We start from the raw sequence: 24,435 nt of genomic DNA, 5'->3' as shown, positions 1-24,435 counted from the left end.
TACATGGACATGTTCTTCCGTGTCTTTGAGTTTCTGCTTCGAAGTTTGTAAAGTGTGTCTTTGTATTCATTTATCTTTTCTGCAGAATTGGTTAAAGTTTTCTGTTCAATGGTCACAAGGTTCATATTGAATCCTAAACTATATTGTGATGAATAGTTCCTTACCAGTGCAAAACATGTTTCTAAAGAACTCATATTTTAATATAACAAAGATGGATATTTTATAATATTCATAATTGCTTGGGCAAATTTTCACACCTGAAAATTTTCCTGAACAGTCTACCTGAACAGATGCTGGTGACCTTTTGCCGCTGCACCATAGAGAGCATCTTAACATACTGCCTCTCTGTGTGGTATCTCAGTTGTACAGCAGCTGATAGGAAAGCATTTCAGAGGTCATCTCTAGCACACAGAAGATCATTGGGACACAGCTCCCAGTCCTGGAGGACACCTACAGCTTATACTGCCTAAGGAAAGCTACAAGCATCTGTAAGGACAATACACACCCATGCAATCATCTGTTTGAACTTCTTCCATCTGGCAGACATTATAAGACTTTCTATGCCCCCACTTCCAGACTGAAAAATAGCTTTTTCCCCAGAGCTATAATTGCTCTGAACCAATTGATCAAGCATCATCCATAAATTTGTTATATTGCTACTTTTAATACTGGTTTTATGGCTGTCATGCATCTGAGTTGTGCTTTAGTACTGCTGGACATTGCTTGTACTGGCTGGTTACTTGATTTTATTTATTGTTTGTCTATTTTATTTGTTGTTTTATAGCATTGAGTACGAGAGTTGCCAACTCATTTTCACTGTATTGGTGCATGACAGATTGTACTATGCAATGACAATAAAGATATTTCATTTCATACTTCATTTCATTACATTTCATTTCATTTCACATATCTTAATTGCTACACCTGCTCCTCCCTGACCAGCATTCAGGGCCTCAAACAGCCCTTCCAGGTGAGGCAACACTTCACCTGTAAATCTGTTGGGTTTGTTTACTGTATCTGGTGCTCCTAATGCAACCTCATGTACATTGGTGAGATCCAATGTAGTTTGGGAGAATGGTTGGTCAAGCACTGTTGATCCATCTGCAGAAAGTAAGATTTCCTGGTGGCCATTCCATTTTAGTTTCAATCCCCATTCCCATCCCAACATGTCGATCTGTGGCCTTCTCTATTGCTCGAAAGAGGAACTCTCTGGTTGGAGGAGCAACACATATTCTGAGTGGGTAGCCTCCACATTCTTCCATTCCCTACACTGGCTCCCCTCTTGCCTCCTCTTTTCTCATCACCTGTCTATCACCTCCCCTCAGTGCCTGTCTTCCTTCCCTTTCTCCCATGGTCCACTCTCCTTTCCTATCATATTATTTTTTCTTCAGCTCGTTATCTTTTCCACATATCAACTCCCAGCTTTGGACTTCATCCTCCTCCCCACCCACCCACATCAACCTGACTTCACCTTTGAGCTTGTACTTTCCTCCCCCCCACCCCCCACATTATTCTGGCTTCTTCCTCTTTACTTTTCAGTCCAGGTGAAGAGTCTCAGCCCAAACTGTTGACTGTTCATTCATTTCCAGAGATGCTACCTGACCTGCTGTGTTTCATCAGCATTTTGTACGTGTTGCTCTGGATTTCCAGCATCTGCAGAATCTTATGTAACTTAATTGATCTTTATTGCTGAAAATTATTGTTTGTTTCTCTAAATGAAATTCAGAGGCTTGTATCAGGCAAGAAAATTATAGTCTGATACAAACATGTTTTTTCATTGAGAAACCTATATTAGGTTCTGCAGAGCAGAATGCCAGAAAAATTGCAGACAGACCATAGTGGTTTAGAAGCTGGTAGTCAGAACAAGATGTGAGTAGCTCAGCTGTGTGAAAGAATGGAAAACAATGTGATGAAGGCAGACTTTCAAATAATAGTTGCTCTGATGAGGAAATGTACAGGAAGAGTTTGTTTAGTAAAATGCTTTAATGTTGGATTTTTAAAAGGCTGCCTAGTTCATTTTATATTCTTAACTAAGTTATATTTGAAGATTATCAGAAATAAGGATGAATAAAACCCATTTTTGCTATTATTTAAGATTAGCTAGAAATAATATACAAATTTATGATCCTTTTCATAACTTTCTTTCCTCTTTTCTCTTGCAGTACTCTGGATTTCACACTGAAAGATCTGAATCCGACCATGAGAGCCAGTGGGGAGGAAGTCCACTAACAGACAATGCTTCCCCACAACTGCTGGACCACACTGAAGGTCCACAGCCCCATTCCCAGCATGATATTATCTCCTGTGCCTACGGACAGTTCTCTGATAGAAACTCTCTGTGCTATGGCTTTGCCCTCGAGCACTCCAGATCGGTGGAGGAAAGGCAGTCACACTTCCATGTGTCGGCGTGCGAAGGAGGAAGGTGCGAGGCAGGCAGATACTTCCTTGGGGGTTCACAGTCTACAAGAGAAAATTGGTGGAGCTCTTCCCGTATGACACTGGCTCTGGCAAAATCATCTCCAGAGAGCAGAGAGGGATATGAAAACAGCATGCCACACATTGCCTCGATTCCAAGTATTCATGGTAAGACTGTCATAAAGATGTAACTAGCAACTGGAAAATTCATATTTCAGGAAGTAGTCATTTCTAAGGAGATTGCTTTCAGATGAAGTAAGAAAGGAAAGTTGATTAATATGTATTTTTATTGTAACTAACTAAAGTGAGGCATGATATGTGAGCCAAATAGATTTTGTATGAAATGCTGTCAAATGCAGAAATCTCTTCAAGGCAACTCCTCTCCAAAAACATATAGCTAAATTCTCTGTATTGGAACATATTTAGCAACTTGGAGAAGTAAGAGACTATGAACACTGGAACCTGGAGCAACACAGCGAAAGATAGAGGAACTTAACACATCAGGCCCATGAAGGGAAATGGACAGTCGACATTTCAGGTCAACACCCTTCATTTCAGATGACAGTCTATATTTCCCTCTATAGATGCTGCCTGACCCGTTGAGTTCCTGCAGACTTATTGTGTGGTGTTATGTTTTGTAACACCAAAACATAAAACTATTTGAAAGAAAAACACCTAGAATAAATGTGTACTCTTTGTTTTTATTTTTAGTGAGCATGACCTTATGATGTGGTGGCATAAAGACATATGCCATTCAAGTATTTTTACATATAACCCATAATGAATTACTTAAACAAACAAAGAATGCTTAATCAAACAATATATTTACAATATTACTCAAATATTACTGAAATATTAAATACACAACACTCCTTTCTGCATGGCTATAAACTCCAACTCAATATAGAATGTATTTCAACTACATATGTTTGTACTGTATATACACAACATACTATATAACATAACTACTGTATAGACATCCACAACACAGTAAATTTTAAATTGCTCCATTCAGGCCTAAAGTTTTAATAGCTGTGGAGGATTTCTTACTCCTGTGGGTTAACGTCTTTGCTGGCAAGGGTCATCATTCTGCTTGGCAGGTGAGACTCGTGACAATGGAACAGTTAGAGGGTCTGGGGCCTCCACCATGCTGTTTGTAGGTGTTTGATTCTCGGACTGCAGGTAGTGATTTGGACAGTTCTGGGCACTTTCTTCTGGATGTGTGGCAATCCAAACAGTGCATAGCAAGTCGCTCAATCTGCTGATTGATCCCAGACCATCAGACAGGTTTTCTTTTTAACCACACCTAGATGACTGGCCTGAAGCTCCTACAACACTTTAGCTCTCAGCTTGGATGAGACAAGAACTCTCAATCCCCATACAGGGCAACCTCTGTCAAGGGCAAGTTTATCCCAGCGCTGTTAACAGCATTGGAAAGATTTCTGCTGCACATTCCATCCATTTTGTGTTGCCATGCAGACCTGAGACAGTGTGGAGTCTTTCCTGGTTTCCCTTTGGATCATTTCTGCTGTGTTAGGGAGACTTATGGTTTGCATTGGGGAGAATACATCAAGAGGAGTGTAAATTATTAAGTTATTTCCTTCTCAGGGTAATCCATCAGCATTTTTGTGATTAGTCGCCTTTGAATTTGACCTTGTAATTGTGTCCTCCAAGAAACAGAGCACCCCTCTGCACTTGTGCTGCTGTTGTTAGTGAAACACCCTTTGGTGGATTGAAATTGGACACTAGTCGTTGATGGTCAATAATGAGGGTAAACGTTCCCATCCAAGTACTGGTTGAAACAAGAGTGTATTGATCAACTTTCAGTACTGGGTTGACGGTGACTTTAATATCACCACAGATCCTGACAGATCCATTTGTCTTAACTACTGGGACCACTGGTGTTGCCTGTGGGCTCCACTGAATATTGGAAAGAGTTCGTTCAGCCTTTAGGCACTCTAGCCCACGGGCTACTTTATCACAGAAGGTATAAGAAGCCAGACAGGACTTGTAAAACTTAGGTGTGGCATTTTCATTTAACACTATTTTACCATTAATAAGTTTGAGTTTTCCAATGCTGTTATTGAACATGGCTGTGGTATCATCCAGTGGTGGATGGATCTCCAATCAAATTGTAGTTGTCTCAGCTAATCACTGCCTCACAATGTTAACGCTTCTGTTTTTATCACATACAAGCCCAATTATGTGTTGTTTTTCACTGTTACAGATGTCATTCCCACAAGAATGATCTTTTCTCCAGTATAAGTTCTTAGTTGGATATCTGCAGGCTTCAGTTCAGTATCTTTGAAATAGCATTCAATCTCATTTTGTAGAATATCTGAAACCACCAAGCCAGTGTACAATTCCATTTTAATTAATTTGCCGTTCAATTCTGGTGTAAGCCATATTGCTTGTCTCCTGTTAGTTTTCACATTGTAAATCCAAGGCTACTCACTCTTATTGTTACCAGATTTTTCATCAACAGAATGCAGATTAGTGCTCTTTTTGAAACTGCAACTTGACTTTTTATCTTTTTCTCTTCCCCCGTGCAGCCCATTTCTTTTAGTCTACCCAATATGCTCTTTGTGTGTGTCTTACTTTGTTGCATTTTCTGCATGGATAATCTTAAAACCTGCATTGGTCTGGTGTTCATGGGCCGCTGCCATAACAGTAGCACAACGCAGTAGGCCAGGCTGTTTTCTGTTTAGACATTGCAATTTTCTTCATGCTCACTTTCATTCAAAACTGCAACTCAATTGCGTCTCTGTCGCTGTTTCCATTGATACTGCAATTTCAACTGCTCTTTTAAATGTAAGTTTTGTTTCAGTTGCGAAACATCTTTGAATCAAAAAACACAAAATTGCTGGAGGAACTCAGCAGGCCAGGCAACGTCTATGGAAAAGAGTACAGTCGACATTTCAGGCTGAGACCTTTTGACAAGACTGGAGAAAAAAAAAGCTGAGGAGTAGATTAACAAGGTGGAGGGAGGGGAGAGAGAAACACAAGGTGATAGGTGAAACCTGAAAGGGGTGGGATGAAGTAAAGAGCTGGGAAGTTGATTTGTGAAAGAGATGCAGGACTGGAGAAGGGGGAGTCTGATAGAAGAGGACAGAAGACCATGAAAGAAAGAAAATTGGGTAGGAGCACCAGAGGGAGGTGATGGGCAGGCAAAGAGATAAAGTGAGAGAAAGAAATAGGGAATGGCGAAGGAGGAAGGGGGGCATTACCAGAAGTTTGAGAAGCTGATGTTCATGCCATTAGGATGGAGGCTACCCAGACAGAATATGTGTTGTACCTCCAACCTAAGTGTGGTCTCATCACAACAGTGGAGAAGGCCATGGATAGAGATATTGGAATGGGAATAGGAAGTGGAATTAAAATGGGTGGCCACTGAGAGATCCTGTTTTTTCTGGTGGATGGAACATAGGTGCTTGGCGAACTGGTCTCCCAGTCTTTGTTGGGTCTCACTGGTATACAGGAGGCCTGATCGGGAGCATTGGACACAGTATATGACCCCAAAAGACTCACAGATGAAATGCTGTCTGAGTGGTAGTGAGGGAGGAAGTGTTGGGGCAGGTGTAGCACTTGTTCTGCTTGCAAGGGTAAGTGCCAGGAGGGAGATTAGTTGGGATGGACAAATGGACAAGGAAGTCATTTCTGCAGAAAGTGTGGGGAGGGAAAGATGTGCTTGTTGGTGGGATCCCATTGGAGATGGCAGAAGTTTTGGAGATTTATGTGCTGGAATCAGAGGCTGCTGGGATTCTAGATGAAGACAAGAGGACAAGAGAACCCTACCACTGTTATGCTTTGTTACTCCAAAACATAAACCTAGTCGAAAGAGAAACAGGATGAGACCCGCATAAATGTGTACTCTTCGTTTTTACTTTTAGCGAGCGTCCCCTTAAAATGCAGTCATGAAATGACGTATGCCATTCACCTACTTTTACATAAAACCCTTAGTGAATTAATTAAATAAACAAAGAATGCTTAATCAAACAATATATTTACAATATTACTCAAATATTATTGATATATTAAATATCAACTTCTTGTACTTAGCATATTGCTGGGCTTCTTTTGTTTGAAACTTATGCATAAATTTTGGATTTCATCAACTGTGCAGTAGATTTATTAAATGTCAATTAACATATAACTGGACTGCTTTGTACAGTTTTGGTCACTACACCACAGGAATTACATGATTGATTTGGAGAGGGTATGGAGGAGATTTGCCAAGGCTGGACATTTCAGCTAAAAGGAGAAATTGGCTAGACTGGAATGTAGATGATGGAAGTCTGAAATATCAGAAAATGCTGGTAAAACTCAGCCAATCCGGTAATGACAGTGGAAAGGGAAACCATTAACGGTTCAGGTTGGAGATCCTTCAGCAGATGAAGGGAAGTGGGATGGGGTTTGTTTTCTTTGGAGTGAAATGTTGTAAGCTCACCTGATGAGATATACAAAGTGGAAGAGCATAGATTGCATGAATAGTAAGAAACATTTCTCCATAGTAGAAGTGTATAAAACCAGTGGGCATAAGTTTAAGTTTGAGGTATAGGGGAGGATCTGAGGAAGAATTAGAATCTGAAATGGTCTGCTTGAGCATATAGTAGATGCAGAGACATTCACAATACCTAAAATATGCTCAGTGGCTTCTTCATCAGGTATTGAATCTCCTCTGAATCCCTCTCATTAGCAAGGCAATTTTGCTCACAGAACTGCTGCTTACTGGATATATTTTATTTGTTTCTCTGTAAACACTAAAGACTATAGTGCATGAAAATCCCAGGAGATCAGCAGTTTCTGAGATATTCAACCCACCTCCTCTGGCACTGACAGTCATTCCCGATCAAAGTCACTTAGTTCACGTTTCTTCCCCATTCTGATGTTTGGTCTGAACAACTGAAACTCTTGACTAAGTCTGTATGCTTTTAGGCACTGGGTTGCTGCCACTTGATTGGCTGATTAGATCCTTACGCTTACGAGTAGGTGTACAGGTGTACCTAATAAAGTTGTCACTGAATATATATTTAGATCATTACTTTAATTGTCAAGGCATAGAAGACTATGGACCAGTTGGTGGAAAATGGGATTGGTATGGGTTATCACTCTCTGATCAACACGGACCTGGTGCACTGAGGGCCTGGTTCTGAGCTCTATGACTCTATAAGTAATCTGGCACAGTCTGTCATTTTCAGTTGTAAACCTTGTCAAATTTTCAATACATTATTCATATATCAGTCAATATTGTGATTAACTAGGCATTTATTTGATTTTTATCTGTGAGACCATACATTATGTAAACAAGCTGGTGTATTTGCTTACAAAGGAAATTGATAAGATTTCAGAAGTAATTTATAGGCTGCAATGTGCTTTGTAATGCCTTGGGAATCTAAGATTTTTTTTTGTATAAATGCAAGATTATACTTGAAACTCATATACTTGAAATTATCCATCTGGATAACTTTGCAGTTTTCTTAAAAACAATGGTAATGGCTCTCAGATATGTAATGCTGATATTACTGCAACTAGTTGGTGTAAAGTTTGCAAAGCACCAGGAGCAGATCTTTGTTTACAGTATGAGCTAAAGAAAATCAAGAATCTGGTCTTATGTTGTCTTTGGATTCTGCACAAGGAAACTGGTCCAGTTCTCCCAGGATCGGATCTGCTGCCACTCTTTTAAACTGGCATAGTATCTGGCTGACTTTCACACCAGCTGGCTATGGCATATTTTCATACTGACTCTGTTTTGCATTATCTAACATAATGAGCACTTACTGGTTCATTTCTACTTAATTAATAATAAGGCTGGATCTCTTCCAGATCTGCGTTGTTGCAGCTGGAGGCCACTTCCAAGATGATGGAAATGAGATGTTTCTGACAAATGTCTATCTAGATATGACAATTTGTGATTGACATCTTTTCCTGCCATTCACTTGATACAGTAATTCTCATCAAAATGTTGACTGGATTTGAAATTACAATAGGAACTCTTCTAGTCATTATGTCTAGCAATAAAAAGAAGGATATAAAATTTATACACATGTTTATGATTTTGTTGCACGCACTCAGAAGTGGAAGCTTACATAAACAATATCACCACAGAATGTGACTGAAGGAAAACAATCCATTATTTTGATGAAATGCCAAGAACTCAGTTCTCTACTCTGTGCTATTTACTACTTAGAACAAATATTTCCATTGGTGCTTTCAATTTAACTTTTGTTAGATGCTGATCTGTTAGATTCTTCCTCTTGTGAATTACCAGTCAGTACATGGAAGCTTAGCCTGCTAAGCTCTACACTCCTCTACTCTCTCTACTCTTACAACTATGTGGCTAGGTGTGCTAGGCATAGCTCAAATGCCATCTATAAATTTGCCGATGACAAAACTATTGTCAGTAGAAATTCAGATGGTGACGAGGAGGTGTACAGGAGTGTGATAGATCAGAGTGGAGTAGCAACAACAACCTTGCAGTCAATGTCAAGAAGGCCAAGAATTGATTGTGGACTTCAGGAAGGGGAAGAAAAGGGTACACACACTAGTCCTCGTCAAGGGATCAGCAGTGGAAAATGTGAGCAGTTTCAAGTGTCAACATCTCTGAAGATCTATAGTATCTTGGGCCCAACATATTGATTCAATTGCAAAGAAGATACAACAGTTGCATTTCATTAGGAGTTTGAAGAGACTTGGTATGTCACTAAAGACGCTCACAATTTTCTACAGATTTGCCATGGAGAGCAATCTAACTGGTTGCATCACTGTCTGGTATGGAAGGACCATTGTACGGGATCAGAAAAAGCTGCAGAAATTAGCAAATTCATCCATGATGGGTTCTGTCCTCCTGAGCATTGAGATCACCTTCAAAATGTGATACACCATCACTAAGGACTTCCTTCCAGTGCCTGAAGACACATTCAATATTTCAGGGACAGCTTCTTTCCTTCCACCCTCAGATTTCTGAATGGATAATTGATCCATGAACATTATCTCATTACCTTTTCCTCTTTTTTTGCACCACTTATTTAAATTTTAAAAATATATACTATTTATTATAATTTATAGTTGTTTTTATTGTTATGTATTGCAATGTATTGCTGCTGCAAAACAACAAATTTCACAACATCTGGCCAGTGATATTAAACCTGATTTTGTTTCTATTCTGAAGCTTGTTGTGAGTTTTTAGAAATGGGAGGATTCAAGGTGGAGATACATCAAGATTCCCTACATTGACTACGACTTGACATTCAATACTATCATTCCATCAAATCTAATCAATAAGCTTCAAGACCTAGGCCTGAATACTTCTTTTTTCAACCAGATCCTCGATTTCCTCAGTTGCAGACCTCAGTCACTTCGGATTGCCCAGAATCTCCTCCACAATCTCCACCAGCACAGGTGCACCACAAGGCTGTGTGCTTAGTCCCCTGCTCTACTCGCTTAATAGTCATGATTCTGAGGCTAAGCACAGCTCCAATGCCATATTTATATTAGCTGACAACACCACTGTCATTGGTCAAATCAAAGATGGTGACAAATCAGCATATAGGAGGGAGATTGAAAATCTGGCTGAGTGGCACCACAACATAACCACTCACTCAATGTCAGGAAGAGCAAAGAGCTGATTATTGACCAGGAGGAGGGAACTAGAAGTCCATGAGCCAGTTCTCATCGGGGATCAGGGTGGAGAGTAACAGCAACTTTAAATTCCTGTGTTATCATTTCAGAGGATCTGTCCTGGGCCCAGCAAGTAAGTACAATTTTGAAGAAAGCTGGGCAGTGCCTCTACTTCCTTAGACGTTTGCAAAGAATCGGCATGACATCTTTAACTTTGACAAACTTCCATATGTTGCAGAGAGTATATTGACTGGTTGCATCACAGCCGAGTATGGAAACACCAATGCCCTTGATTGGAAAATCCCATAAAAAGTCTATCATGTATAAATTCCTCCCCACCATTAAGCACATCAGCTCGGAGCACTGGCACAGGAAAGCAGCACCCATCATCAAGGACCCCCACCAACCAGATCATGCTTTCTTCTCATTGTGCCATGACTTACACCACCATGATCAGGAACATTTATTACTCCTTCAACCATCAGGCTCATTCAACCTCTCTTGCCCCATCATTGAACTGTTCCCACAATCTATGGACTCACTTCAAAGGACGTTTCATCTCTTGATATTTATTGCTTACTTATTTATGATTTATTTTTTCTCCATCTTTCTTTTTTGTTTTTGCACAGATTATTGTTTTTATTTGCACATCGATTGTTTGTCCCAAACCTGCCTCGAAGCCAGATTTTAGTTTCATAATGACTGATAAAAAACAATGAGTACTCTACTCTTGAGTCAGGATGGCTAACAAATTCAGCTCACAAAATACACAAAGGAATAATAGCAAGAACATTAGAGATTACAGATGCTTGAATCTGGAGAAAAAAAGAAATAATTGGAGAAACTCAATAGTGTCAAGCAGTATCTGTGGAGGGAAATGGATCAAGGGCTTTCATGTTGGACTGAAAGTTAGAGGGAGGCAGCCATAAGTAATGCTGTTCTACAAGGCATACATAATTGAAGATAACTTAAAATAGGCACTTATCAAAGGATAAAGAAAATAAACTGACAAAGATAAATGCAGATATATTGACAAAAGCAATTATGCAACTCTTTTTAGCTAAAGAAGATACTGAAGTAAATAATTTACTAGAGGATGTTTTGAAAGAATATTAATTAAGTTGGCGTAGAAAGGAAAAAAAATTGACAAATTGATAAAAAGTGAAAAAAGTTCAGACCCTACATCAGGAGGGTATTGACACATTATGTGAGGAAACCATGGAGAACTTATAGCAGCTAACCTATTAGTTAGCGCACAGTAAGTATATAAAAGTACAATCAAAACTGGGATTGTTACGAAGGATGCGTGCACAGCTGATGTGATTCCTGTATACAAAAGGGGAGGCAGAACAGCTGGGAATCCAGGTATGCCAATCTGATATATCAGGTCACATCTAAACCGATAAACTAATATTTAGCAAGGGGGTGGTAAAATTGTGGGATTCAGACAACTGTGGAGGCCAAGCCATTGGATATATTTAAAGCGAAGTTTGATATGTTCTTGATTAGTAAGGGTGTTAAAGGTTATGAGGAGAAGGCAGGAGAATAGGGCTGTGAGGGATGATAAATCAGTCACAATGGAATGGTGTAACAGGCTTGATGTGTCTAATGGCATAATTCTGTTCCTATAGTCAAGCCACAAGTTATCCAGTGGTTGGATTTTTAAGAAAGGTTTTCAGTAAGAAGCTATATTTTTTTCTATCTTTCTTTCTCTCTGCTAAATTAAGGCAAGTGGGGTAAGGAGTGTTATCAAACTGACTAACAAAATAGCAGAGAGTAAGGGTAATTGGATTGGCATAAGGTAGCAAACAATATTCTGTAGAGGATGGTGCTGGGACCACTGCTTTTCATACTTTACATTAAAGGTTTGGATTTTGGAACTGTAGCTCAGTGGCAAAGCTTAGAAATGACAACTTGGATCTGTAGTTAACATGAGGGAAAGAAAGCCAACATGGTACAAGAGGATATTAGTAAACTTTCAGATCGGCTGTTAAGTGGTATATTAGCTAACTATGCACTTTAATGGATGAAGCAGCAATGCCATCCAAACATTTGCAAATAAGAGCAAAAGGATCCAGAGTAAACAAATCTGTTTGCGTGTTCAGTTTTACCAGGGTGAGTTTCTAAAGAGGAGATGCCTTTGATGGTTCCCAAATTCATTTCTTGCCCTCAATTGCCACCTCCGTGAACACTGAGAGATGTTTCACTATTGCTTCAGATTTGCAAGTTGTTGCCTCTGAAAAGTGATGTCCTCAGCTTCATATGTTGGCAAGTGTTCTGCTTTGAAACTATATGGCTGCTGACATTTTCCATCATTGTGCTTTACAAGATGAAAATGTAAATAAATGGTAGGTCAAATATGATGGCAGAATAGAGCATTAATGGTAAGACACTTGGCAGTGTGGAGAATCAAAGGGATCTTGCGGTTCGAGTCCATAGGACACTCAAAGCTGCAGGTTGACTCTGTGGTTAAGAAATCATACAGTGCATTGGCCTTCATCAATCGTGGGATTGAGTTTAAGAGCTGAGAGATAATGTTGCAGCTATATAGGTCCCTGGTCAGACACCATTTGGAGTACCGTGCTCAGTTCTGGTCGCTTCACTACAGGAAGGACGTGGAAACCATAGAAAAGGTGCAGAGAAGATTTACAAGGTTGTTGCCTGGATCGGGGAGCATGCCTTATGAGAATAGGTTGAGTGAACTTGGCCTTTTCTTCTTGGAGCGACGGAGGATGAGAGGTGACCTGATAGAGGTGTACAAGATGATGAGGGGCATTGATCATGTGGATAGTCAGAGGCTTTTTCCCAGGGCTGAAATGGCTAGCACGAGAGGGCATAGTTTTAAGGTGCTTAGAAGTAAGTACAGAGGAGATGTCAGGGGTAAGTTTTTTACGCAGAGATTGGTGAGTATGTGGAATGGGCTGCTGGCGGCAGCGGTGGAGGCGGGAACAATAGGGTCTTTTAAGAGACTCCTGGATGCCTACATAGACCTTAGAGGTAAGGCCTAAGTAGTTCTAAGGTAGGGACATGTTTGGCACAGCTTTTGTGGGCCAAAGGGCCTGTATTGTTTTATATGTTTTCTATGTTACGTTTCTATGTTTCGAAGTGAGTTAGACGAGTATTGACAAGTGTCTCCAATGAAATAAATGTAAAGTGGTCTTAAGAATTTGGACATTAAGTAGTAGCTTGAAATTAGGCTTTGTGTATTAACAGAAGTACTTATTGGCCCAAAATAAAGTTATTTTATTCTACCTTAAGAGGATAGTGGCCCATTTTAAATCATTTGTGGGATAGGTTTCAGTATACGGGATCATAGCTTGGAATCTAAGCATTCACAATCTTGAAAACAGAAAATCATGAAGTAATATTATATTTATTCCTGAAGTAAGTTCTGAAAGAGGAATGAAGTTGTGCCGGGCATGCAGGCTCAGACGAGTTGCTAGGAATCTCCATACAGTCCCTGTGTACCCACATTAATTGAACATGAGTGATTGTGAAAATAAAATTGTTAATTAAAAATAACACCCATAAAGAACTAAAATATTAAATGAAAACAAAGTAATTTCCTTTCATCTCATTGAAAGACGTACAATTCCAATTGAAATTGCAGAATCACAGAGTGGTTACAGCAGGGAAATGGTCACTCAGCCCATCAAATTCATCCTGGTTCTGTGCAAGAGTTCTTCAAACAATCTCACTTTCTCTCATTCTCATATTCTGCAAGTGGTTTTCTTTCACAGTACTGTGCAAAAGTCTTAGGCACAGGTATTTAACTAGGGTGCCCAAGACTTTTGTACGCGCTGAATTTGTCAATGTGGAGCGGAGAGCAAAGCAAATCTGGTGAGAGCAATGGATGTTGGGAATACCGAGGGTGGGGTGCTGTGGGAGGGGTGTAGGACAGGTGGCAGAGAAGGATTGCTGGGGTGGAGGGTATCCCCAGCCCCAAGACACCAGGCAAGGTAATCTGATTCCAAACAATTGACTTACTGATCATTACTGCTCCCGCCCCTCTCTCCCTTCCCCTTTTCCCAACCATGATTCCCCACTTCCTACCGTCCTTCTTCTCTCAGTTCAAAAGAGAGATCTATATCAGAATCAGGTTTATCATCACTTACATATGTCATGAAATTTGTTTTTTTTTGCGGCAGCAATACAGTGCAATACATGCATAAAATTACTACAGTACTATGCAAAAATCTTAGGCATGCTAGTTATATACTTCTCTTTTTGATAAGATAATTGAATCTGTCTCCACTACCACTCTGTCAATGCACTCCAGACACCCATTGCACACTATCTGAAAGTTATGAATTGAGTCTTATTATTTCTTCTCTCAGTCACTTTCAACTGAAGTCACATGGTTCCTGATACTTCATTTATATATATATCTTTGATGATCTTAAATAACTCTGTTATCTCCCCAATGCCTCTAATGAGAACACTCCAGTTTCCCAGTTTATCCTCATAACCTAAATCCATACTCCTGAAATTATTTTCGTACTTTGTTTTTCTGGTCCTCTTCTACCTTTCCGAAGGAGTAGACAGAACTCCAGCTGTGGAAAGCAATTATCTTGTGCAGGTTCATTGTGACTTCCGTATTTTTGGAATTTTTCCCCCATCTATTTATGAAGCTGAAGATCCCATTTGTTTTTTTTTAACTATTTTCCTAACCACTTATGCACATCTATTCCAAATTTGTCTGTTCTAGTACCTCTTTTATAATTCTGCCTTCCAAATTGCATAGTCTCTTTTGTCCTTCCTATTCAAATGTAACTGACTGCATTATTAAATATTGTGTGCTACCTATTTGCCTCATGTTTTTTTCTCTTTGAAATCAATTACTGTCCTCCTCGCAATTTGCTGGGTCTCAAAGTTTTGTATCATTTGTACATTTGGATATTCAGATTCCAATTTCAACTCATGAATTTATTTTAAGGAAGTCTATGGGTGGCTGGTAGTGTAGTGGATAGTGTAACGCTTTAGAGTGGCAGCGATCGGGGTCCAATTCCAGTCACTGTCTGTAAGGAGTTTGTACATTCTCCCTGTGACTGCATGGATTTCTTTGCTGTGCTCCACATTGCAGAGATCCACAGATTGATACGGGCCAGTAAGTTGTGGGTATGCAATGTTGGCACCGGAACCATGGTGACACGTTGGCTACCCCCAGCATTTAGTTGGACTAGGTTGGTCATTGACCCTTTTCACTGTATTGTGATGCTTCAGTGTATAAAGTTAGATATGGCCCTTGTGGCTAAAGGGATCAAGGGGGTATGGAGAGAAAGCAGGTACAGGTTCTGAGTTGGATGATCAGCCATGATCATACTGAATGGCGGTGCAGGCTCGAAGGGCCGAATGGCCTACTCCTGCACCTATTCTCTATGTTTCTATGTTTCTACTCCTGGGCAGCTATAATGTACACTTCCCTTCTGTCAAGATACACCCTTTAATTACTACATTCTGATTCCAGTTACTGTACTTGGCTAGCTCACTATTTGTGATGTTACAGCCCCATTCTTGTATGAATTACTATCTTGATCACAAGCCTATAATGTGGCAGCTTTAGAAGTTCATTAATACCACACTAGCTGCTATTCTCTTATTGTTCCTCTATTATTTCATCAAAAAACCTCAAGTCAGTTAAGAAAATTTTAAAATGCATTGAAAATAAAAAAAACCTGTAGGTCATCAAGGTGTGAAATAAAAACAGAAAATGCCAGGCAGTATCTGAAGAAAGACAAACAAAGTTAATGCTACAGGTTAAAGATGATGTTCTAATGAAGTCTTCAACCTGAAATGTTAACTTTGTACCATTTTCCAAAATTGCTATTTCCAGGATATGTGAAACTGTCAGTAGGGTTTCAGATCTTATGTCAGGTCTGGTGGTGCAGGGTCTGGGAGGAAAGGAACACCAGCACTATGCTGATGATTCCCAGCAAGAGTAAGTTCTGCCAGCAGACTGCATGTAGACTTCTTGTTGATGGGTTCAACATTCTGCATCTGTCAGTGATGAAGCAGACAGAGCTGCTGCTTTTCAGCTCCCCCAACCTGGATTCATTCCTGTTCACCCCACGGTGCGGAGTTTGACCCCAGCGCTTCCCGCATCTCAAAGATGTCTTGTTCAGTAGGTTAATTGCCCACTGTAAATTATCCCAAGTATATGTGGGTGGTAGGAGAAGTGGAGAAAGCTGATGGGCATGTGAGGTAGAAAAGATAAATGGAAACTAACTGGGGGAATGAGACAGATGGAAAGCTCTAGGAGCTGGCATGGACTCAGCAGCCCAAACGGTCTCATTTATGTTGTAAGGGGATGTGAAGAGACTTACTCATTCCGTTGTGTACGTGCTGAAGTCCAAGTCTTCCAGCCACCCTAATGATGCATGTTCAACATCCATGTAAATCTCAGCACGTTCTGAACTAATGTATCTTTTTTTTTTACAAAACCAGTGTTGAATCAGTTGTAGATGCTTTCAATTCAATTTGATTAGCTACATTTTTAATGTTGATAATAACATTCAGTGGCCACTTTATTAGGTACAGGAGTGGAACCTGATGGGCTCTTCTGTTGCTGTAGCCCCATCCGCTTCAAGGTTTGACATGTTGTGCATTGAGAGATGCTCTTCTGCACACCATGTTGTAAAAAGTGTGGTTATCTGATTTACTGTCTCTTTCCTGCCAGCTCGAACCAATCTAGCCATTCTCCTCTGACGTCTCTCATTAACAAGGTGTTCTCGCCTACAGAATTGCCGCTCACTGGATTTTTTTGCTTTTGCATCATTCTCTGTAAACTCTAAAGACTGTTGTGCATGAAAATCTTAGAAGATCAGCTGTTTATGAAATGCTCAAACCAGCCCATCTGGAGCCAATAATCATTCCAAGCTCAAAGTCACTTAGATCACATTTCCTCCCCATTCTGATGTTTGGTCTGAACAACAAATGTCTCTTTTGACCATGTCTGCATGCTTTTATGCATTGAGTTGCTGCCATGTAATTGGCTGATAGAGATTTGCATTAATAGGCAGGTGTACAGATGTACCTAATAAAGTGGCCACTGAGTGTATGCAAAATTTCTAGCACAATTGGGAACCTAACAAATTACAAATAACGTATCATGCTCTGCACTCATTTACATGGAAGGTTAGATGGGGAAGTGACTGCCATGATATGACTGCAATTCTGGTTTTCAAGCATCCTGCCCCCCCCCCTCCAATTTGAAACCTTGAGCTGTATGCTAGAAATCTGTCAGTACTAGGGGATTGTTGAAGCAAATTCACCTCACCAGCCTCTGAACCATTTCTTTTGGAAAATATTGCAGGAGACAGTTCATAGGCTGATGATTTAAATTAATGTGTCATTAGACAATTAAAGTGCATTTCATCGTGAGGTATAGCTGTCTTGAAAGCATGAGTAATCAGCAGAATTTACATCATGCAAGATGAATCATTTTTATGTACCAGTACAGACTAGTTTATCAGAGCTGCTGGGTGCTTGGAAAACAGTAGTAGAGCATTACAGTGTGAAACCACAGAACAGGTGAGGGAAAAAGGCATCTTGAAAAAATCACTTCATGATCAATACAACAAACTGGCCGAGGTTGCTGTCTGGCAGAGTACCCTGAAGCTCACAATCTTCCATCCTGCTGATCAGTATGCTCTCTCAGGCCACTGGTCTTGTGCAGTTGTCTCTCAATAATGCTGTAATAGCGCACCATTGTCTGGAGGTTTGGAAGAAAACCACTGGCATGGTTCAGTGGGTGGGTGCCCATCTCTATGCCCATTTATTCCAGTGCAGATGTACGGAACATACTGGGTTTCAGAAACCAATGAATCTGATCTCTGCTACTGGGTTCACAACTGAGACTAGGAATGGTTACAATCACCCTTAGCTGAGGGGGCTAATTCTGCATCAGTCATCTTGGGCTAATGACAGCCTAAAAGTAAATGTGTTCTTCGTTCTTTATCTTAATTAATATTTCTATTTTTAGTTAGTTTACTTCAAAGTGCATTTTGATTGCATTTATTATTTTATTTTTGTTGTTTTGAATTATTTAAATATACAATGCATTCTCAATATAACAAAGGTGTGGGGGACAACTTCTGCTTTGCAAGATATCTGCATTATAAGTGAAACTAACATTTATCTAACTTTTGTGTTGTGGCAAATGATAATACTTACTGTAGATCTGAAATCATGTCATAATGAAGCTTTCTACACTATAGTTTGACTATTTTAAAATAATTTTATCGGTGGCATTTTATAACAGTTGAAAGAGCACATGCCAGGGTGGTTTGGGGTAAGCTTCAGCTCTCCCCACTCGAAGCCCTGTTGCCACCATGTACTCTCTGCTTTGTAAGGTGGCTGGGATAGCAAGGCTTCAAGTTCGGTAGGAGTCATACAAGCCAAATGGTTGGTGCAGTAATGGGAACAGCACATTAGTTCCTCATTAAACTCTTCTTAGCAATCTCAGTAATAATTGCGCTTGAGTGAATTGTTAATTGTCAACTGTCACCAATCATTCTCTCTGGTCTAAAAAGTAAGCAACTTAATCTGTCAGGTCTGGTTAAATGAATTCACTTTTAGTGATTTAGAAGGAGCCAAATTTTAAATGATTTGTTTCTTACTGTTCTTCCCCTCCCCCACCTCAATCTTCTCTTTCTTACTAAATTACTTCTGAATCCAAGTTCTGGGTCGCTCTCAGTCCTACCTGTGGCACTGTGTTGCAGCTGGTAGAGCTGCTGCCTCACACCTCGAGCAATGCGGGTTCAGTCCTGACCTTGGCTGCTGTCTGCGTGCAGTTTACATGTTCTCCCTCTGGCCGCATGGGTGTCCTCCCGATGCTCCAGGTTCCTCCCACATCCCAGATTGGGGTGTCCACTAGGTCAATTGGCTATTGTAAATTGTAGTGCAGGTGAGTTGAGAAACTGGGGGTGTTGTAGGGAATGTGGGGAGAATAAAATGAGACTGGTATAGGATTGGTGTGAGTAGGTGCTTCATAGTCAACACAAACCCAGTGGGCGGTGGACCCTGACTATTAGGACTTTGTGACCGTTAATGATCACTCATTAAGGAGACATGCTGTTCTTTGGTTGCACATCAATATTTACAATAATTGACACATTTACAATAACTTTGAGGTGGCAGAAACCATTCTAGTGGTGGTAGTGCATCTTGAGATGGTCTATTCCAGGCAATTCTGAGACCAGATGTCTTCTCTTGAGTGATGTTGAGGCAGCCTTCTGCTTGCGTGGTAGTATCAAATAGCAGAGAAAAATCTGGCCCTTATTAACTTCTACATTTCAGGTGACATAGCACTAATTATTAGACCCTCACTGGGATAAATGCATTCAGGAAAAGCATATTTGAACATCTGTTGGTGAGTTAACTGGATAAATATTTCATGTCCACTGCTTTAACATAAATAATTTAGCACTTTTGTTAAAATAGTAGAAAGAATAAAAAGCATACATTCATTTGGTGTTAAATGTTCTTTAACTGATATTCCTTTATTGCTATCTGAGTTTATTCTGGAGAAATGATATATTTTGCCATTTTTTTTTGTCCTTTAATGCAGGAAGAGGACACTGGGATGAAGAGAGTGTAGTCAGTTCACCAGACCCTTGCTCTGCCAGTGAATCGGGGGATAGATACCACAATGAGAGGTATCAGAGCAGTCCACACGAGCCAAGTAAGATTGAGACTCTAATTAGAGCAACACAGCAAATGATCAAAGAAGAGGAGAACAGGCTGCAAATGAGAAAAACTGCCTCAGAACATCTGCAATCTATGAACGGCATGGGCAAGGTCCACACCGCCTGCTTTAATGTGAGCTACCAGCAACAACAGATGACCAGTGTTGTGTGCCGTGCCCCTCTGATGACCAACACCTCTCCTTGTGACCACCTCCAGCAAAGAGAAGGCAAGATCATGAGCTCTCATGAGAATGAATACAATAGCAGTCCAGTTTCACTGTCCAGAATAAGCAGCCCAAGTTCTGACAGAATTTCAAAGACAAATGTAGCCTTAGGTAAGGACTACCTCCCTTCTGACCTGTCCCCTCATCAAACAGGGGGAAACTGCACATCTTCCCCAAACTATTACTCCACCCATCACCGGCAGTACTTCGATAAACATCCATACGCGCTGACTGGCTATGCCTTTGAGCATCTGTATGATACCGAAGCCATTAAAAACTATTCATTGGGCTGCAATGGCAGTCACTTTGATGTGACTTCTCACTTCCGAATGCAACAGGACCCAACCCATGCACACAAGGGCACTTCAGTTATTATCACCAATGGAAGCTGATGTTTCATTGTAATAGTTTATGGTGAAATGTAGTAAGCAGAAAGAATGCAGCAATTTGGACGTGAAGAAAATGTTGAAGCTGCACTTATGTTCTGAGCGCCACCACGCATTTATAAGCGCTAAACCGGGTTTACTGATCCACCATGTTTGGGAACTGATTCACAGTTAGTACTGTGCACTGTTACTCCAAATGCACTGCAGAGTAGATAAGATTAATCACTAAAGAGGTGAGGGAGATGGGTTTAATTGGGAAGCTTTCCTCGCTGCTTGACATAGCAAAATCCTACCTGTGTTCTTCGTCAAGCAGTTTACAATTTTGCTTCACGCAGAGTGCAAAAAAAATTCATCCCTGCTTCTGCCCTGGCACAGAATATAATCCATGTTAAGTGACTAATCAACTGCAACAAAGTTAAATATACATCAGGGCATTGTTTCCTTTTGTCCTTTGCATTACAGAACATTTAATTAGCAGTTTTTCTAAAATATTTTTAAAAATTGAGAAATCTGGCAGTGAAATTAAGAACAAGGTACATAATATAGCCTTCTAAACTTGCATGAGTAACTCCTTAACAAAATAAGGTGTTGGGGGTAATAAACCAGTAGAGTGGGAATTGCATTTAGCAGAACAGCCCGATAGTAATATGATGACAACGCAGTAGGCTGGCGGGTGGCTCTGTAAAAGAAATTTGTTCATGGTCACTTAAGGTGATCAGGAAATATAGCACTGTCTACCCACAGCACTCCATTTCTGAACTTCAATTCTATTGAGATAAATGGAATTGAATTAAGGAACTAGAGCACAATGGACAATTGGCACTCTATATGCACATATCATACTAGTGACAAAAGCTAAATCCAGTAGTATCAGTACACTCATTGGTATGTCTCAGTAACTGAACTATTGAATTTAAATGGCTGAAATATGCTATACTGGCAACATCATGCTTGAACAGACAAGAGTTCACATGGAATTATGAAAACTTTCAACCATAAACTCCCTAAAATTAAAGCTCATGCAAGCAGTGGAGTCTTGTTTGCTGTTTGGGCTTGAAATTAATATGCAGCCTCTAATTATGTTTCAGTTGCTTCAAAAATGTTTATTTAAGAGTTAACAAACTTCCCATTTGCAATTAGGGAAACAAATGCGGCGAACTAACTGAGCAAATCAAAACTACGTCAAAGACATGTGGCGCACAGCAGGTTTTTATGAGGCATTTAACGTGTTTTACAAGACAGTTGCTTTATTTTGCTGGACTCCCTTTATGGAGAGCATTGTGTGGTTCTATCAGTTAGCAAAGGAAGCCTCAGAACAACATGTAAAAACAGATTATGTATATATTTTGCAAGTTTTTTTGCTGATGTTGGATGTTTTTGAGGTATTGAAAGACCTACATCAACAATTCTATTTCTTTTTGTTCCTATTACAAGTGCCTGTCCACATGTTTCTACTTCCCATAGGTACACACGCCTAAATATGCATTTGCAAAAGACATTTTCAAAGGAAATTTCACCTCTATTATGAAGTGAAGGGTTACTCATAAACCTAATCTTCGGTCAAGTTCTCCGACGCACACCTTGCTGCGTATATGAAGTCCAGTTTGTAATATTTGATAAGTTATGATTTGCCTTCCATTAAGCAACCTTGTGATGAATTTGCAAAACCTTTTCCTTAAAAACAGTTGGCCTGATTGACAGGACTGCCTGTTTGCTGGGAACAGAGCTTATTAGCTGGTGCTTGGGAATAATATGCTCTATCTTTAGGAGTGTCCACTCAATTTGACATAATAGGAAGCAAGTATGTGTTGAGAAGGACGTAAGGACTAACTGGCATAAAGAAATCCCTTTTGTTAGCTAGTATGCTGTACACAGACTTCTGATTCTTAAGGAAAATCTACAAAGCCATTTATATTCAAGGATCAGAGGAGCATTTTGAAGAATTTTGGTTTTAACAGCAGCTGATTTTCCATGCCTGACAGAAGCTATGTTGATTCCCTGTTATGAAGCAAATGAGTTGGATCATGCCACCAATATTCCTTTAAGCAATCAAAAACATGCTTGAGAATATGATGCTTTCAATTAAAAAAAAGATCCTATTGAATATCTTTATTTTGGTTTTTTTTATTTTACCAGGTTCCACTGATCAGCTACCTCCATGTCTTGGCAGATGTTCTGCCTTTAAACTGTACAGTTGCTGGTTTGTTCCATCACTGCTTTAATAGATGGGATTGTAAATAAATGAGTACATGAATTATGAGATCACAGCTACGTTCAAAGCCCAGAAAGCTTGACTTATTGACTTGCCAATGATAACAAAAAAAACTGGAACTCTGAACTGAAACTGGAACGAGATGTATGCGATTAAATTATTGTTCAACCGCAAGTTCAATTTCTCACACAATTAATTTCTTTCTAGCTCAGTAACTAAACAAAGACTTGCTTTATCAGCCCTAAGCTACAGCAGGTCACAAAATACTGCACAAAGGATGACAAGAAATCACATGTCAGGAAACCTGGACCATGTAACAACCCTTAAAGCACTAGTCGTGGCATTTGGTGTTCTGAACAGTATTGAATTTCTATTTTTTCAGGAACCTGGGATGATTGAACCCAGATAGATGGAGACTGCCTTGCTTTCTCTGTCTTCATGTCCTGATTTGGAAAATGTGTTGGAGATGTTTCTGTTCCGACTAAATTCTGCCTGAACCCTCACATTTTACAATGTACAGTTGTTGGTAGCATTATAGTATATGTTGATGTGAATACAATTTGTAAAATGGTGCCAAGTTTCTTTTGTGTATTCATATAGAGGACTATGATTTGTATAGTTAATCCCCATGATCCTGTAAAGTGTTTCCTGTTAGATTTATTTATATTGTACATAATTCTGGCATTTGAAGTACATGTGCATATAATGTATTTATTATGTGAAGAAAGAATGTTTTGGTTTCAAAATATAGTTACAATTAAACAGGTTTTTGTTTTTACAATCCTATTCTGGGTAGTGTTGGCATTGTGGATGATATGCTAATGGTGGGAAAGGTGGGGAGAAGAATTAAATGTGCAAAACTGCATTTTCTGGGAGGACTAAAACAATGTTCAGTTCTTCCGGGAGGGTGAATTTAATGCTCATGAAGTAAACCATGTCTGGAGAATGAAGCACCATCAATATATTTATAAATATTCACAAAATTGGGCACTATAGTATGATTCATTGATCATGGAGCGTGTGCCAGCTTCATTTAGTGGGGACATCTTGAAAAGCTCACCCATTCAAGTAATATAGGTAGAGCTCAGGAATAAGAAAGGTGCAATCACTGTGGCACAATGTGAGGGTTATATTATCAGCCTGCCAATAGCCAATGGGAGAAAAAGGGATAGAGGAGGAGGCACATTATGGAAAGCTGTAAATGCAGCAGGACTGTCATAGTGGGTGACGTAGTGTGCTGCCAGGAGAAGCAGGTAAGATGGACATGTTTAAACAGACACATGAACAAGCAGGGAAAGGAGTGTTATGCACCATGTGCAATCTGATGTGCATTTTGAATTAACTTCATAGTTGACATGAATATTATGGGCTGAAGAGCTTGTTCTTTTGCTAAACTGAAAGTCTCTTTACTGAGTCTCTGACATATTTGAATGGTCTGACCCCAACCCCAGGAAAACCTGCATCCACTTCACAAGGTAACTGTTCCTATGGAACATAATGAGACTGGTACTGGATAATGAAAATTTTAGAGTTGTTTATTCTGTTTGCAAACATTCTGACAGGACAGGTTATTCCTAGTTTAGTTCTCCATGTGAAATAGTCAGTGCCTTCTCAGTCCAGGTTCTAGGGTGTATGATCCTGAACGAGTGTCTAGATTGGTAGTAAGGAGTCCAGAGAATGTCTTGGATGGGACTTTTTGGTAGAACATTGTGCATCCTTCTGATGTTTAGATGGAGAAAAGAGAACAGCTCATCTTCCTGTTCTGGGTGCACTGTAGCATCAGCAGCATGACGTTCCACCTTGAAGAACATTAAGTGTTGCAACGATGTGCCATGGTAGCACTAGTGTGTTATAGGAACCATGTGGGGTTCTATAAAATCCTTTAAAGATTGAAA

The 24,435-nt window shown here is 39.9% G+C and overlaps 1 protein-coding gene across 6 annotated transcripts in view; it reads left to right on the top strand.

The window, feature by feature from the left end:
• Positions 1 to 24,435, top strand: part of sim1a (SIM bHLH transcription factor 1a) — a 115,598-nt gene that overhangs the window by 43,606 nt on the left and 47,557 nt on the right. For 3 of the 6 annotated variants that reach the window (XM_073056462.1, XM_073056463.1, XM_073056460.1), the window contains 2 exons: positions 2,163 to 2,583; positions 19,601 to 23,326. In XM_073056462.1, coding sequence (XP_072912563.1) covers positions 2,163 to 2,583; positions 19,601 to 20,334 — 1,155 coding nt within the window. In that variant the 3' untranslated portion in view covers positions 20,335 to 23,326. Of the gene's footprint in view, positions 1 to 2,162; positions 2,584 to 9,141; positions 9,180 to 19,600; positions 23,327 to 24,435 lie in introns of those variants that run through there. The other 3 variants (XM_073056465.1, XM_073056464.1, XM_073056466.1) reach the window with 2 other exon arrangements.

The sequence above is a fragment of the Hemitrygon akajei genome, chromosome 9 (assembly GCF_048418815.1).
Source record: "Hemitrygon akajei chromosome 9, sHemAka1.3, whole genome shotgun sequence".
In the NCBI taxonomy this organism is placed as follows: Eukaryota; Metazoa; Chordata; class Chondrichthyes; order Myliobatiformes; family Dasyatidae; genus Hemitrygon; species Hemitrygon akajei.
The sequence above is the reverse complement of the archived record's forward strand: the minus strand, read 5'-3'. Positions and strand labels throughout refer to the sequence as shown.